Raw genomic sequence first — 14,530 nt, 5'->3', positions numbered from 1 at the left:
TACATATTCTTGGGTTGGTTAGTTTAAATACATGACTGTATGCTGTTTTCAGTCACGCCGTATGCATGTGAAAGCTGGACAATGAATAAGGAAGACCGAAGAAGAATTGATGCCTTTGAATTGTGGTGTTGGTGAAGAATATTGACTATACCATGGACTGCCAAAAGAACGAACAAGTATGTTTTGGAAGGAGTACAACTAGAATGCTCCTTAGAAGCAAGGATGGCGACACCTCATCTCACATACTTGGGACATGTTTTCGGGAGGGATCAATCCATGGAGAAGGATGTCATGCTTGGTAAAGTAGAGGGTCAGCCAAAAAGAGGAAGACCCCCAACAAGATGGACTGACACAGTGGATGCAACAGTGGGCTCAAGCATAACAACAATAATGAGGGTGGTTCAGGACTGGGCAGTGTTTCCTTCTGTTGTGCATGGGGTCACTATGCGTCAGAATCCACTTGAGGGCACCTAACAAAAACAACAAGGGGGGTTTACAGGGTGATCACAAGGTAATTACCTTAAAACGTTTCCTGAGGGCTGCTGAAGGAATTCCCGATAAGGGTCTTGCTTCAAGACCCCTCCCCTTAGGAACATCCTTTCCCTGTATCTTTAGTTTCTTTTGTTAGATGGTCACAAGGGAAATCCTTTAAATACTGAAGTCCATCTAAGGGTTTGACGGTTACATGGGAAAAAAGTAAAAGTTAAGATGGACTCAGGGCTCACCTCAATTTTGGAATTTTCATACAACAGAAAAGAAGAAAACCTCACTTTGGAACTGTCTTCCTCTTTGACTACCCCTCACTCCTGTCTTTCCACTTGTTCTAATTTGCTCTGAATTTATAAATAGTGAAGACCAAAAAAATAGAAGATGTATTTGGGAGCTTTTACCAAGGAGTTTGCCTTGGAAGCTGCTATTCCCTGCAGGGAAAAGTATATCAAGTTCCTGTCTGATTTTTTTTTTTTCTTTTAACAAGAATTCTTATACCTTTTGATTTTTAAGAGTAAGAGAAATATAAATACCTAACTGCACAGCTGAAGAAAATTAAAACAAGTCCACAAGAGCCAAAATATGACCTTGAGTATATGCCACCTGCATTTGGAGACCATCTCAAGAATAGATTTGACACATTGAACACTCATGATCGAAGACCAGACAAGTTGTAGAATGACATCAAGGACATCATACATGGAGGAAGCAAAAGTCATTAAAAAGACAGAAAAGAAAGAAAAGACGAAAATGAATGTGAGAAGAGACTCTCAAATTTGCTCTCCAATGTCGAGTAAAACAAACAGAAGAAATGATGAAGTAAATGAGCTGAACAGAAAATTTCAAAGGGCGGCTCGAGAAGACAGACTAAGGTATTATAATGAAATATGCAAAGACCTGGAGTTGGAAAGCTGAAAGGGAAGAACATGCCCGGCATTTCTCAAGCCTCAGATAAAGCAAATATAGAGAAGATGAAGAATGGCTGAGGGAACCCTGGTGGCACTGTGGTTAATACGCTCAGATGCTAATACAGAGGCTGACAGTTTGAACCCACCAGCCACTCCACGGGAGAAAGGTGTGGGAGTCTGCTTCCATAAAGAAACCCTATGGGGCAGTTCTACTCTGTCCTATAAGGTCACTTTGAGTCAGAATCCACTTGATGGCAATGGGATGGGGAAAATACTGAACGACGCAGGAACCATCAGAAGAAGATGGAAGGAATACAGAGAGTCACTGAACCAAAAAAAAAAAAAAAATTGGTCGACGTTCAAACATTTCAGGAGATAGCATATGATCAGGGACTGATGGTATTGAAGGAAGAAATCTAAGCTGCACTGAAGGCATTGGTAAAAAAAAAAAAAAAAGGCTCCAGGAATTGAAGGAATACCAATTGACATGATTCAGCAAACAGATGCAATGCTGGAAGTGCTCACTTGTCTATGCCAAGAAATTTGGAAGACAGCTAGTTGGCCAACCGACTGGAAATAATCCATATCTGTACCCATTCGAAAGAAAGGTGATGCAGAAATTACCAAACTGTATCATTAATATCACATGCAAGCAAAATTTTGCTAAATATAATTAAAAAATGGTTGCACCAGTACATAGATAGGGAACATCCAGAAATTCAAGCTGGATTCTGAAGAGGTCGTGGAACTAGAGGCGTCATTGTTGATGTCAGATGGATCTTAGCTGAAAGCAGAAAATATCAGAAAGATGTTTACTTACGCTTTATTAACTATGCAAAGGCACCCAACTGTGTGGATCATAACAAATTATGGATAACACTGAATGAAGAATGGGAATTCCAGAACGCTTAATTGTGCTCCTGCAGAACCTGAACATAGACCAAGAAATAGTCATTCAAACAGAACAAGGGGATTCTGTGTGGCTTAAAATCAGGAAAAGGGTATGTCGTGGTTGTATCCTGTCACCATACCTATTCAATCTGTATGCTGAGCAAATAATCTGAGAATCTGGACTATATGAATAAGAACGGGGCATCAGGATTGAAGGAAAACTCATTAACAGCCTGCATTATGCAGATGACACAACCTTGCTTGCTCAAAGTGAAGAGGACTTGGAGCATTTACTGATGAAGATCAAAGACCACAGCCTTCAGTATGGATTGCACCTCAGCATAAAGAAAACAAAAATCCTCACAACTGGACCAATGAGCAACATCATGTTAAATGGAGAAAAGATTGAAGTTGTCAAGGACTTCATTTTACTTGGGTTCACAATCAACAGCCATGGAAGCAGCAGTCAAGAAATCAAACGACATATTGTATAGGGCAAATCTGCTGCAAAGGAATCCTTTGAAGCGTTAAAAAGCAGAGATGTCCCTCTGAGGATTACGGTGCACCTGACCCAAACCATGGTGTTTTCAATCGCCTCATATTCATGTGAAAGATGAACTACGAATAAAGAAGACTAAGAAGAATTGACACCTTTGAATTATGGTGTTGGGAAGAATATTAAATATATCATGGACTTCCAGAAGAACGAAGGAGCCTGTCTTGGAAGAAGTAGAACCAGAATGCTCCTTAGAAGCTAGGATGGCGAGACTTCGTCTCATGTACTTGGCAAAAATTATCAGGAGGGACCAGTGGCTGAAGAAGGACATCATGCTCGATAACATAGAGGGTCAGTGAAAAAGTGGAAGACCCTCAGTGAGGCAACAAAGGGCTCTAACACAGCAACAATTGTGAGGATTGTGCAGGACTGGGCAGTGTTTCATTCTATTGTTCATGAGGTAGCTATGTGTTGGAACCAACTGAAGGCCACAGAACAACAAAACCTTATTTTATTGATTCTTTTCTTTTAATCAGAACATGTCTGTGATTTATGATGGAAAAGGGGGCGGAGGAACAGAAGACAGAGTAGAAGGAGAGGAGAGCCATTTTAATAATGCAAAAAGCTCCCACATAGTAGCTGCGCCTTAGTGGTGTTCCATGAGGCTCTGGAACGGCATTGAGAAGCATTTTTTAAAATCTTCTGGAGGAACAGAAGTGCACACCTTGAGCTTTCAGAAGGAGGCTGCCTTCTGAGATGTTCACACGGGGCCTGAGGGAAGACGGCCTACAGCTTGAACCTTCTCAGAGCAGCACCAGGTGACAGGGCCATGCTGATGGCATCCACTCCCAGCCAGCCACCACACAATGGGGTTCTCCCACCCAGCTGGGTTTGGGTCCATTTCAGAAAACAGCACCTGGTTATGCATTCAAATAGTGCGCTACACATGTGTGATAGCTAACGTTACACGTCAACTTGGATAGGCTTTGAGTCTCAGTGGCTCGGCAGTCATTGGAGTTATTGTTCTTCCATCATATGATCTCCATGATGAGATCTGATATGATGTGATAATCTCCATGATGAGATCTGATATGATGCAACCATCTCCGTGATGAAAGCTGATATAATATGATCATCTCCATGATGAAATCTGATATGATGTGATCATCTCCGTGATGAGATCTGATATGATGTGATCATCTCCATGATGAGATCTGATATGATGTGATCATCTCCATGATGAGATCTGATATGATGTGATCATCTCCATGATGAGATCTGATATGATGCAATCATCTCCATGATGAGATCTGATATGATGCGATCATCTCCATGATGAAAGCTGATATAATACAATCATCTCCATGATAAGATCTGTTATGAGCAGCCAATCAGTTGAAAAGGATGTTTCCTTGGGGGTGTGACCTGCCTCCAGGATATAAGTGAACGTCCCAGGGAGGCTCATGCTCTTTCTCTCCATTGCTTGCTCGCTCTGGATCCTGCTCTCAACTCGTCACCGTCTACCTTCGGTTCTTGGAACCTGAGCCAGCAGCCTGCCATTTGACCTACGAATTTTGGAGTGAGCCTCTGCAACCACCTGACATCTGACCCAGGTATTTTGGGACTTGCCAGCCTCCACAGCATTGTGAGCCACTCCCTTGAGATAAATTTATAAAGAGCTTCACTGATTCTGCTTCTCTAGAGAACTCCGCAGAAGACACTCCCCTGCGAAGAAGAGACCCTGGACATAATGGCACAGTGTGGCTTTGTTCCTCGTTGGCTAAACATCTCCACACCACTGTCAGCTAAGTCACCTACAACTGCCTTTGAAAAACACGGACAGCACCTACCCGGAGGGGAAGGTAGATCTGGAGCCGGCAGTCCTCAACATAACTGCTCTGACAGCGGAAGTTCCTCGAACCAGCTGACCCATCTTACTGTTCCGTGGGCTCTGGCCTCGCTAAGGGAGGACCAGACGCTGAAATCACAGAGAGCCCATCTGCTTGGCATGGCTCTTCCTGGGGTCATGATGGTACGAGCCAGCGTAGCGGCGGTGCTGCAGGGAACCATAGCCACTGGGACAGCAGCCTCCACACCTGGAAAGCCTCTGCTGCTCAAGAGAAGCCACCTACAGTGATGAGGAAAGAAAAAGAAGACAAGGTGGAAAAGCTGCAGCTCGGACAGAAAGACTTTCCTCCTTTGAATCCACAAGCTGGCCAACAGCATCAGCCATGCAGACCTACTGGGACCCCTTCTGGAGTGTGGAAGAACCCACCTAGTATCAAGCAACCCTCCAAGATGCCGGTCATCAAAAAAGTTTCCGGAGACGGTCCTGCTGCTGCCTTCTCTGCTGCCTTCACTTCTCCAGGATCTCACCTCGTGAACAGGAACAAATCATCCACCGCGCTCCCAAGGGTCTGTAGGAGCCAGGTTCTCAAGCCGGTACCATCTCCTTCCAAGCCCAGCGCCTTACGTCTGACCAAGGTGACCCGCCGAAGTACCGACAGGAGGAGCGTGTCCCTGAGGATCCTGAAGTATAACCAGAACGTAGACCCTGGACCAAAGTCAGCTGTGACCAGCCCTATCTCTGTTTCCAAAGCAGTGGCACTGGCTGGTGGCACAGTTCCCAGCTCACCCAAAGGCACCACCCCACCAGCGGGGACCAGCGCCTCACGTCTGACCAAGGTGACCCGCAGAAAAACTGACATGAGGAGTGCGTCCCTGAGGATCCGGAAGTATAACCAGAACAGAGACTTCTCAAGAAACAGGGGCAGAGACAAGCTGCAGGACTTGGAGAACAACCATACACCTGAACCCAGGGAGAAGGCAGAGGACAGCTGTCTGCAGAAGGGCCTTGCTCTCCCCGTGGTGCAGGAAGGGAAGGTCCCCTTGCACTCTCTGGAAGCTGAGCACAGGTTACTGAAAGCGATGGGATGGCAGGAATGTCCCAAAAGTGAGGAGGACTGCCTCCCCCTCACAGAGGATGAGCTCCAGGAGTTCCACAGGAAGACGGAGCAGCTAAGAAGAAATGGCTTTGGGAAGAAGGGCTTCTCCCAGGGCCGCAGCTCCAGCCCCTTCTCGCCTTGGAGGAGCGTGCGTGCAGCCGAGCTGGAGGACACAGAGGCAGATGCCAGCGGCAGTGACACATCAGATGACGAGGCCTGGGACTAGGACTCTCAACGCCCTCCGTTAAATGGGATCCCGGAACTCGGCTCCTGTGTTTAGGGAGTGTGCAGTATAAATCCGTCTTTTCCTTTTCTTACGTTATTGTGGAATTCTTTGTGCACATGGGAAATAATCATCCCAGAGACAGGGTGATGGGCTTGTTTAGGCTTTGTTGTTGTTCTTCCCCATTTTTTGTTTAATAGAAGTTTGGGTGGTGGGGAAGGCTTTAAAATATACGTACACAGGCAGTACCCACGGGGCGACGCACACAGGGAAGCCCGGTAGTGCAGAGGGGACATGGACGTGTCTGCGCAGCAGCTTCTACTTCCGGACCGTGGGGCACTCACCCTGTGCTCGGACAGTCATTGTCAGTGGCAAAGTGACTTTGGGAGTTGTAGTAAATTAATGCTAATAATTAGGATATTGTTTTGTTTTTGGTGGCTCCGTAACTTGAGTCCTTATCCGAACAAATATGGTTTCCTTTCATTTCCTGCCACCCTCCAGCCTGGTTTTGGATACAACTATAAAATATTCGGATATAGGAAATGTGTTATTTTTGCAGCCTTGATATTTAGGGTAGATTGCAAAATAAAAATGTCTGTGAGATTTCAAAAATTTAAGATTATTTTGATAATATTATTTATAGATTTAATATATGTGGCTATTGCAAGCCTGTTATGAAGAGAACAACTACCACATAAAATAACTAACTTGGAATAAATATTTTCCATTAACAACAAAAAAAAGAGTTAAAAATACACTTTACCTCGAAAATGACCAAAATGATTTACATTTATGTTGTTGTTAGGTGTCATTGAGTCAGTTCCCGCTCATAGTGACCTATGTAGAACAGAACGAAACACTGCCTGGTCCTGCACCATCCTCACAATCATTGCTGTCCTTGAGCCCATTGCTGCAGACACTGTCAGTCCATCTCGTTGAGGGTCTTCTTCTTTTTCACTGACCATCTACTTTACCTAGCATGATGTTCTTCTCCAGGGACTGGTCACTCCTGGTAACATGCCCAAAGTATGTGAGATGTAATCTCGCCACCCTTGCTTCTAAAGAGCATTCTGATGGTACTTCCTCCAAGACAGATTTGTTAGTTTTGTTGGCAGTCCATGGGATATTTAATCTTCTTCACCAACACCACAGTTCAAAGGCATCAATTCTTCTTCAGTCTTCTTTATTCATTGTCCAGCTTTCGCATGCCTATGAGGTGACTGAAAACGCCATGGGTTACGTTAGGGGCACCTTAATCCTTAAAGTGACATCTTTGCTTTTTAACTCTTTAAAGAGGTGTTTTCCAGCAGATTTGCCCAGTGCAAGGAGTCTTTTGGTTTCTTGACAGTTGCTTCCATGAGTGTTGATTGTGGATCCAAGTAAAATGAAGTCCTTGACAATTTCGGTCTTTTCTCTGTTTATCATGATGTTGCTCATTGGTCCAGTTGTGAGGATTTTTGTTTTCTTTGTGTTCAGGTGCAATCCATACTGAAGGCTGTGGTCTTTGACCTTCATTAGTTAGTGCTTCAAGTCCTCTTCACTTTGAGCAAGCAAAGTTGTGTCATCTGCATCACGCAGGTTGTTAATGAGCCTTCATTCAATCCTGATGCCGCATTCGCCTTCATGTAGTCCAGCTTCTCAGGGTATTTGCTCAGCGTACAGATTGAATAAGTATGGTGAAAGGATGATGCACACCTTTCCTGGTTTTAAACCACTGTGTAGTTTACTGTGTGGTTTTACATTTACATTTATGAGGGCAAATCAAACAAAAAGGCTTGTTTTCACAGGAACCTTGGGCTTTTTTCAAATTTGAAATGACAGCGATTTAAAGTACTTTATTTTATTGACTCTTTTCAATTAATCAGAACAGGTCTCTGATTTATGATGGAAAAGGGGGTGGAGGGACAGAAGAAAGAGTAGAAGGAGAGGAGAGCAATTTTAACAATGCAAAAAGCTCCCAGGTAGTAGCCGTGCCTTAGTGGTGTTCCACGAGGCTCCAGAACAGCACTGAGAAGCGTTTTTTAAAATCTTTTGGAGCGACAGAAGCACACACCTTGAGCTTTCAGAAGGAGACTGCCTTCTGAGATGCTCAGAGGTTGTCCGAGTGAAGACAGCCTGCAGCCTGGACCTCCTCCAGAGCAGCACCAAGTGACAGGGCCTAGCTGACAGCATCTGCTCCGGGCTAGCCCCCACACAATAGGGATCTCCTGCCCAGCTGGGTTTGGGTCCATTTCAGAAAACAGCATTGGGTTATGCGCTCAAATACTGTGCTAGGCATCTGTGGTGGCCAATGTTATATGGCAGCTTGGCTAGGCTATGTTTCTCCGTGGTTTGGCAGACACTGGACTGATTGTTCTTCCAAAATTCAGTCACCTCCACAATGAGATCTAATATATTATGGTCACCTCCATGATCAGACCTGATATAATCTGATCTCCTCCATGATGAGATCTGCTATGAGCCGCCAGTCAGCTGAAAAGGAGTTTCCTTGGGAGTGTGGCCTGCTTCCAATGTATAAATGCACATTTCGGTAAGGCCGTCTCTCACTGGCTCACTGGCTTGCTTGTTTGCTTGCTCCGGATCCTGCATCCATCTGACCTCCGGTTCTTCGGATGTGAACCAGTAGCCTGCTACCCCACCTGCTGATTTTGGGTTTGTCAGCCCCTGCAACCGCATGAGTCAGCAGAACCCCCAGCCTGACGCCTGACTCACAGATTTGGGAATTTGACAGCCTCCACAACTTTGTGAGCCACTTCTTTGAACTAAATCTCTCTCTCTCTTTCTCCACGTTTCACTGGCTTTGCTCCTCTAGAGAACCCAGCTTAAAAAACATGTCCCTGGGAATTGGCCTTAACTACAATCCCATGACAAGAATGTGCTAGGTGCACAATAGGATTTGCAAAAGGACTGTTGAGTCTTCATGGATGTCTCAGATTTGACGGCCTCAAGGATCCTAATTTTTAAAAGGAGGAACTTGAGACTCCGAGAAAGTAAGCTATATGATCAAGGTTATACAGTAAGTCCATGGCAAAGCACAGACTAGAATCCAGGACTGCAGAATTCCTATACCCAACAAGCAATTAACACTCACCAAAATTGTCGGTTGGGAAAGAAGCTTTTAAATAAAGAGATATTCTCCTATGTATCTTAGCCAGTTTGTCTTGGAGGCCAATGTTCCCTTCAACCATTGGGTGTTTTTATGGCTGTTTATTCTGTGCTCCTGAAATTGATATTGGCCAATAAAAAAAATCTTATCAGGAGGGACCAGTCCCTGGAGAAGGACATTATGCTTGGTGAAGTAACAGGGTCAGTGAAAAAGAGGAAGACCCTGAACGAGATGGTTTGACACAGTGGCTGCAGCAATGGCATCAAGCATAACAACGATTGTGAGGATGGCACAGTGTTTCATTCTGTAGTACACAGAGTCATTAAGAGTCGGAACCAACGTGATAGCACCCAACAATAGCAATGAAAAAAAATCTAATAGCCAGCCAGCCTTAGTCTTGCTGGAATGTAGTTTAGGGATGGGGAGTGGAGGCAGAGGAGAGTGTGTGTGTGTGTGTGTGTGTGTGTCTTCGTGGAGGGAGGGTGAGTGAAACCGCATCACCCATTAAAAAACTAACCGTAATTAGTCCATGAGGGTGTTTGCTGCTTTAATGAAGCCAGTAGCCAAGGGCTATCCTGAGACGGAAATATAAAGACTCAATTCTGAACCCATTACCTGTAATGAACCTGGAAATGGACTTGGGGAATGTCTGTTGTATTCTTAGCATCTGTAACAGCCGTTGTGTGAGCCGCTGAGATGGCAGCCCTGCTTCAGGAATCCTGGGGACCCAGGCCCGGCAGACAGTTCACTGGGGCTGGTGGGCACAGGCACCAGGGAGGAGGCTGGGGCTCTCCGTATGACTGATGGCTCTTCCAGAAGAGGTCATATTTGTGCCAATTGCTTCCCTGGACAAAGAACGCAGAAAATCTCTTTCCTTACATTTCCTGCTTCACACTGGAGCAGTGTTTCTGGAGAGAGATCTAGGGAGCAATTAGCCCAAAGGTAAAAGGTGTCAAGAGGTTCCAAAGACACGTGGCCTTTTTCATCTTCATTTGACCATAAAGAGAAGGACTGCAAAAGGGCAAGCAGCAGTATTCCACACACTCAAAAGAGAAGGTAAACACCCTTTGCATCATCATTTTGCAAATCACAACAAGTATGGGAAGTGAGATGCTGATAATTTTGCATGAAATCAGTATGGACAGGATAAGACAAAGTCCCCTAAAACTGCAGTGGAATGGCTCCCATGGGGCGACATAGGATGACAGTCTGATTTTGTTAAGAGTCTGCATAATGAAGCCCCAGTGGCCGAGTGTCCATTGCTAAAATGCAGTGATGGTGGGTGTCGGGGATAAAAATTGCGTGACTCATTGGTCTCGTAGTGAAGTTCTGTTGTTGCCTGGCAGGCTCCATCCATTCTATATTCTTCTGATAACATGGTTCTGATTTTTTAAACTGTCTTTCCCTCATTGGAATGAGTCTTGATATGACTGTCAGCCAAATTGTCCCTCCTTGACCCAAGCTAGACCAGTCAGATCTCCCTCCAGAAAATGTAAAGCCTTAGCAGAGTGACTCAGGGACAGAAACGCTGGAATCTTCCATCCCATCTCACTCTGGAAAGGCTGCCATTATTACCTGCTTTCAACATCTTGGAAGGTTGTCTGGTCCTCTTTCCAAGGTCTTGTTCAACTTCTCCTTTGATTCTGTGAGTGACCCAAGTTCTGTCTCAAAAGTAACTGTATCGATTTTCTATGGCTGCTGCTGCAAAAAAAAAAAAAACTACCACAAATTAATTTTCTTACCATTCTGGAGGTCAGAAATCTGAAATGTGTCTTACAGGGCCACAATCAACGTGTTGGCAGGGCTGGTTCTTTCCAAAGGCTCCAGGGTCTTTCAGTTCCTTGCCTTTTCCAGCTTCTAGAGGCTGCCTTATCTCTTGGCTCGTGGCCACATCAGTCCAGCCTTTGCTTCCATCCTCACACCTCCTCTCCCTCTGACCCTTGTGGCTCTCCCTCTGATCCTTAATCACGTCTGCAAAGCCCCTTTTACCACGTAAGATAACATATTCTTAGATTCCAAGGATTTGCACAAGGACATCTTTGGGGGCGAGGGGAACCATTCAGCCTCCCGTGGACCTTTTTGCTCAAACTAGCCAGAGTTACGTTCTGTTGCTTACAGCCAAAACCTACCTAACTGACGTGTAACATCTACTTGGTCTCTGCAATAGAGAAAAATGCTATTTTTGATTGTTGACCCTAAACTGAAACTAAATCGTTAAACATTCTTGGGAAATTGCCCCTTTCACCCAAGTTCGTAAGGTTAAGTGCTAAGTTCAAACAAGAGGACACCCTGGCATCCAACTTGAGAAAAGGCTCCTCCAAAATCGTCTTGTTTCCAACAGAGTGGAATCGCTTCCTCAGCACAGGTGTGTCTGGTTCTCTCGGCAGGACACTGAAATCCTGAACACAGCCATCCTCACGGGAAGGACAGTGGCCATGCCCATCAAGGTGGTCTCCGTGGAGGAGAATAGCGCCGTGACGGACATCTCGGAGTCGGTGGAGTGCACGTCCACTGATGAGGACACCGTCAAGGTAGGTGACTCCTCAGCCAGCAGGGTTACCCAGCCAGCAGGATTGCTCAGCCCGCAGAGATAAGATATCTGACCGTTTTTTACGTATGCCCTGCTTCTGGTTGATTCACTAAACTCTTCTGTTTCCATTTCTTTTTTGTTTTTTGGTTCCATGCCAGCCAAGCTTTAGTCAATTATACATTGACCGGAGTCAGACCCCAAATGCCTAAGGCAGTGAGGCAGGTGGTATAAACGGGTGACATGGAAGCAGAGAGTTCTACCACCGAACCACAACTGCCGCTCACATGGGGCAGACCCCGAGTGCTCTGTAGGAAGGAGGTCGGGGATGCCGTTCTCAATCACACCGCCCAACAGGAATATAATCTCCTGCCACATCAAAACCAAACCAAACCCAGTGCCCTCGAGTCGATTCCGGCTCATAGCAACCCTGTATAGGTGCTTCCAAATTTTCTTGTAGCCACATTCCAAACAGCAAAAATAAACATGTATAATTCATTTTAATGTTATTTTATTTCTAAGCCAAAATATCAACATATCAAAATGCCAACAATATTGATCACATTTCAACATGTAATCAGTATAGAAGTTATTAAAGGTCTTTTACATTTTTTTCACAGTAAGCCTTTGAAATCTGGGGTGTATTTGTCACTGACGGCACATGTCAGTTTGGACTACCCCCACGTCAGGTGCTCGGCGGCCATGAGTGGCGGCTGCTTGCACAGATCTGAAGTCTAAGGCACGGCTTCTCACGCTCGGCACCGTTGACAGTTTGGGCTAGGTGTTGTGGGGGCCGTTCTGAGCGTTGTAGGATGTTTCGCAGCATCCTTGGTTTCTACCAACCAGATACTGGTAGTGCCCCCCGAGCTGTGACGCCAAAAATGTCTCCAGAGATTGTCAGATGTTCCCTGGGGGGAAAATCACCCCCAGTTGAGAGCCCTGCTCTAACAGAGCCCTGCTCCGATTCTGGTTAGATGAACACCCCGCCTTCTGGTGGCTGGAAAGTAACTTTGGCCAGGAGGGAGAGGCACATGGTTTGGGTCCAGGGCCGGCCCTCACCCTCGCTGCCACACACCGGGTCCTTGTGATCATTGGCCTTTACCACTGATTTGTAATTTCCCTGAAAGCCAGGACCCTTGATAAACGTGACCCTTTGAAAGGACACCTCCAGCACTGACTATTTCCCTAGGTGGGCAGGGAGTCCATCCTTTAGCCTGCAAAGACCAAGGGAAACGAAACCCAGAAGCAGAATTCCTCACAGTTTTATACGCAGCTTCCCTCAGCTGCTCCTGAATGACTTTGACATGGAGGCTGTTACCAGTAGCTCCAGGAATATAATCCGTGTCTTTAGGGAAACGAGCAAATCCAAACTGAAGTTGCCTCCTGAAATGAACCCGCGCTGATGCCCTGGCCCTTGACAAAGCAGCGTGAAGTCCCAGGTTGGCAGGCGCAGGGAACGGTATCCCGGCAGGAGGGCTCCGTGGGCTCAGTCCCGACCAGCCAGACTCAGCCTCTGACTTGGGGTCAGTGGGGTCAGTGATGCCGCCAGAGCTTGTTGGTACAGCTCGGCATGCCATGGAGAGAAGGAACTGGAAGGGAGCGGCATTAAGAAGTGCCTACTGTGTCCCTGGGTGGCATAAACACTTAACATGCTCAACTGCTAATTGAAAGGTTGGAAGTTGGAGTCCATCCGTATGCACCTGGCAGTCTACTTCCAAAGTATCAGCCATTGAAAACCCTACAGATCGAACTTCTACTCTGACACACTCTGACTCATATCTATGAGTCAGAGCCAAGTTAATGGCAACTTGTTTTTTGCTCTGCAGTAAGCCCATGAAGATTTGAATTTAGACAGATCTGAGCTCTGCCAGGAACTCTGCAGGGTCTGAGATTTCCCCCTTGAGCAGTGTAACAAATTAGCCCATCACAGTTTCCCTGATGCTAGAAGACGACATGAGACTCCTGGGTCAGAGACAAACGACAAGTATCAGCATTACCTTGCTGCATTTCCCAAAGGGAACCACCGAACACCTGCACACGCGGTGGGCTTCGTCACCACAGAGAACCCTGAGGTTAGGGAACACAACTCTTTTATAAAAGGCAGTAAGCCTGCTGAATCTTCTCCCTAGAGAGAAACAACACCTTTATTGTACTGGACTGTAAGCATACCTGCCCTTTGCTCCAGAAGGAGACACACTGTCTCTCTCAGGGATGTTCATCATATAAAACACCCTTGAAAAGATAAAAACAAAGACAGGGAAGAGTATCTTCAAGAATCTCTCTCTAATACTGCAGTGTGCATTTCCCAAGAATAAGGACATTCTTTTACATAATCACATACATTTAGCTTTGATGTCTAATCCACTTTCTGGTTCCCAGTTTCGCCAGGTGACCCAACAGCATGTGGTACATTTTGTCCTACAATACAGGCTCCAGTCGACAATCACGTAGTGCGTTTAATTGTCATGTCCTCTGCTCCTTTAATCTGGGGCACTCCTCAGCTTTTCCTAGTCTATTAAGACACTGAACATTTTTGAAGAGTGCAGGCTTTTTTTTTTTCATTTTTAATAGAATGTTCCTCATTTGGGGTTTTTCTAAGGCTTCCTCCTAGTTAGAGCCGGATTACCATTCCCAGAAGGACTCCATAAACAATGAGCTGTCTGCGTATTTTGTTCCATCTGTTTTTGTGTGCTTTTAAACACTGCAATAATTGTGGGGGATTTTTTTCCTGATTATATGAATAATGTATACTATTAGTTTAAAAAAAAAAAAATCAAGGCAAGTGGCCCAGAAAACTCTTAAGAAAGATTTACCTGTGCACCCACCACCCTTAGAAAAACATCATGAGCATTTTGGGGACCACTTCTTACACCTCTTTTTTGAACCACATATACCCATACATAGAGATGTGATTTTATAAGATTGGGGTCGTATTACACATGCCT

General features: G+C 45.4%; 2 protein-coding genes across 2 annotated transcripts in view; both read left to right on the top strand.

Moving 5' to 3' along the window:
• Nucleotides 1-14,530, top strand: part of TMEM132C (transmembrane protein 132C) — a gene marked incomplete at its 5' end in the record, with an annotated part of 216,742 nt that overhangs the window by 178,375 nt on the left and 23,837 nt on the right. Inside the window, one exon of the mRNA XM_064272046.1 lies at nucleotides 11,446-11,589. Within this exon, the coding sequence (XP_064128116.1) occupies nucleotides 11,446-11,589 (144 nt within the window). The remainder of the gene's footprint in view (nucleotides 1-11,445; nucleotides 11,590-14,530) is intronic.
• On the top strand, nucleotides 4,535-6,284 carry LOC104847048 (vasculin-like protein 1). The gene is given in 2 exon segments (XM_064271948.1): nucleotides 4,535-4,697; nucleotides 4,700-6,284. Coding segments are annotated over 2 exon segments (1,419 nt in total). The 3' UTR covers nucleotides 5,956-6,284.

This window comes from Loxodonta africana, chromosome 19, assembly GCF_030014295.1.
Source record: "Loxodonta africana isolate mLoxAfr1 chromosome 19, mLoxAfr1.hap2, whole genome shotgun sequence".
Classification (NCBI taxonomy): domain Eukaryota; kingdom Metazoa; phylum Chordata; class Mammalia; order Proboscidea; family Elephantidae; genus Loxodonta; species Loxodonta africana.
This window is presented reverse-complemented; position numbering and strand designations above follow the sequence as displayed.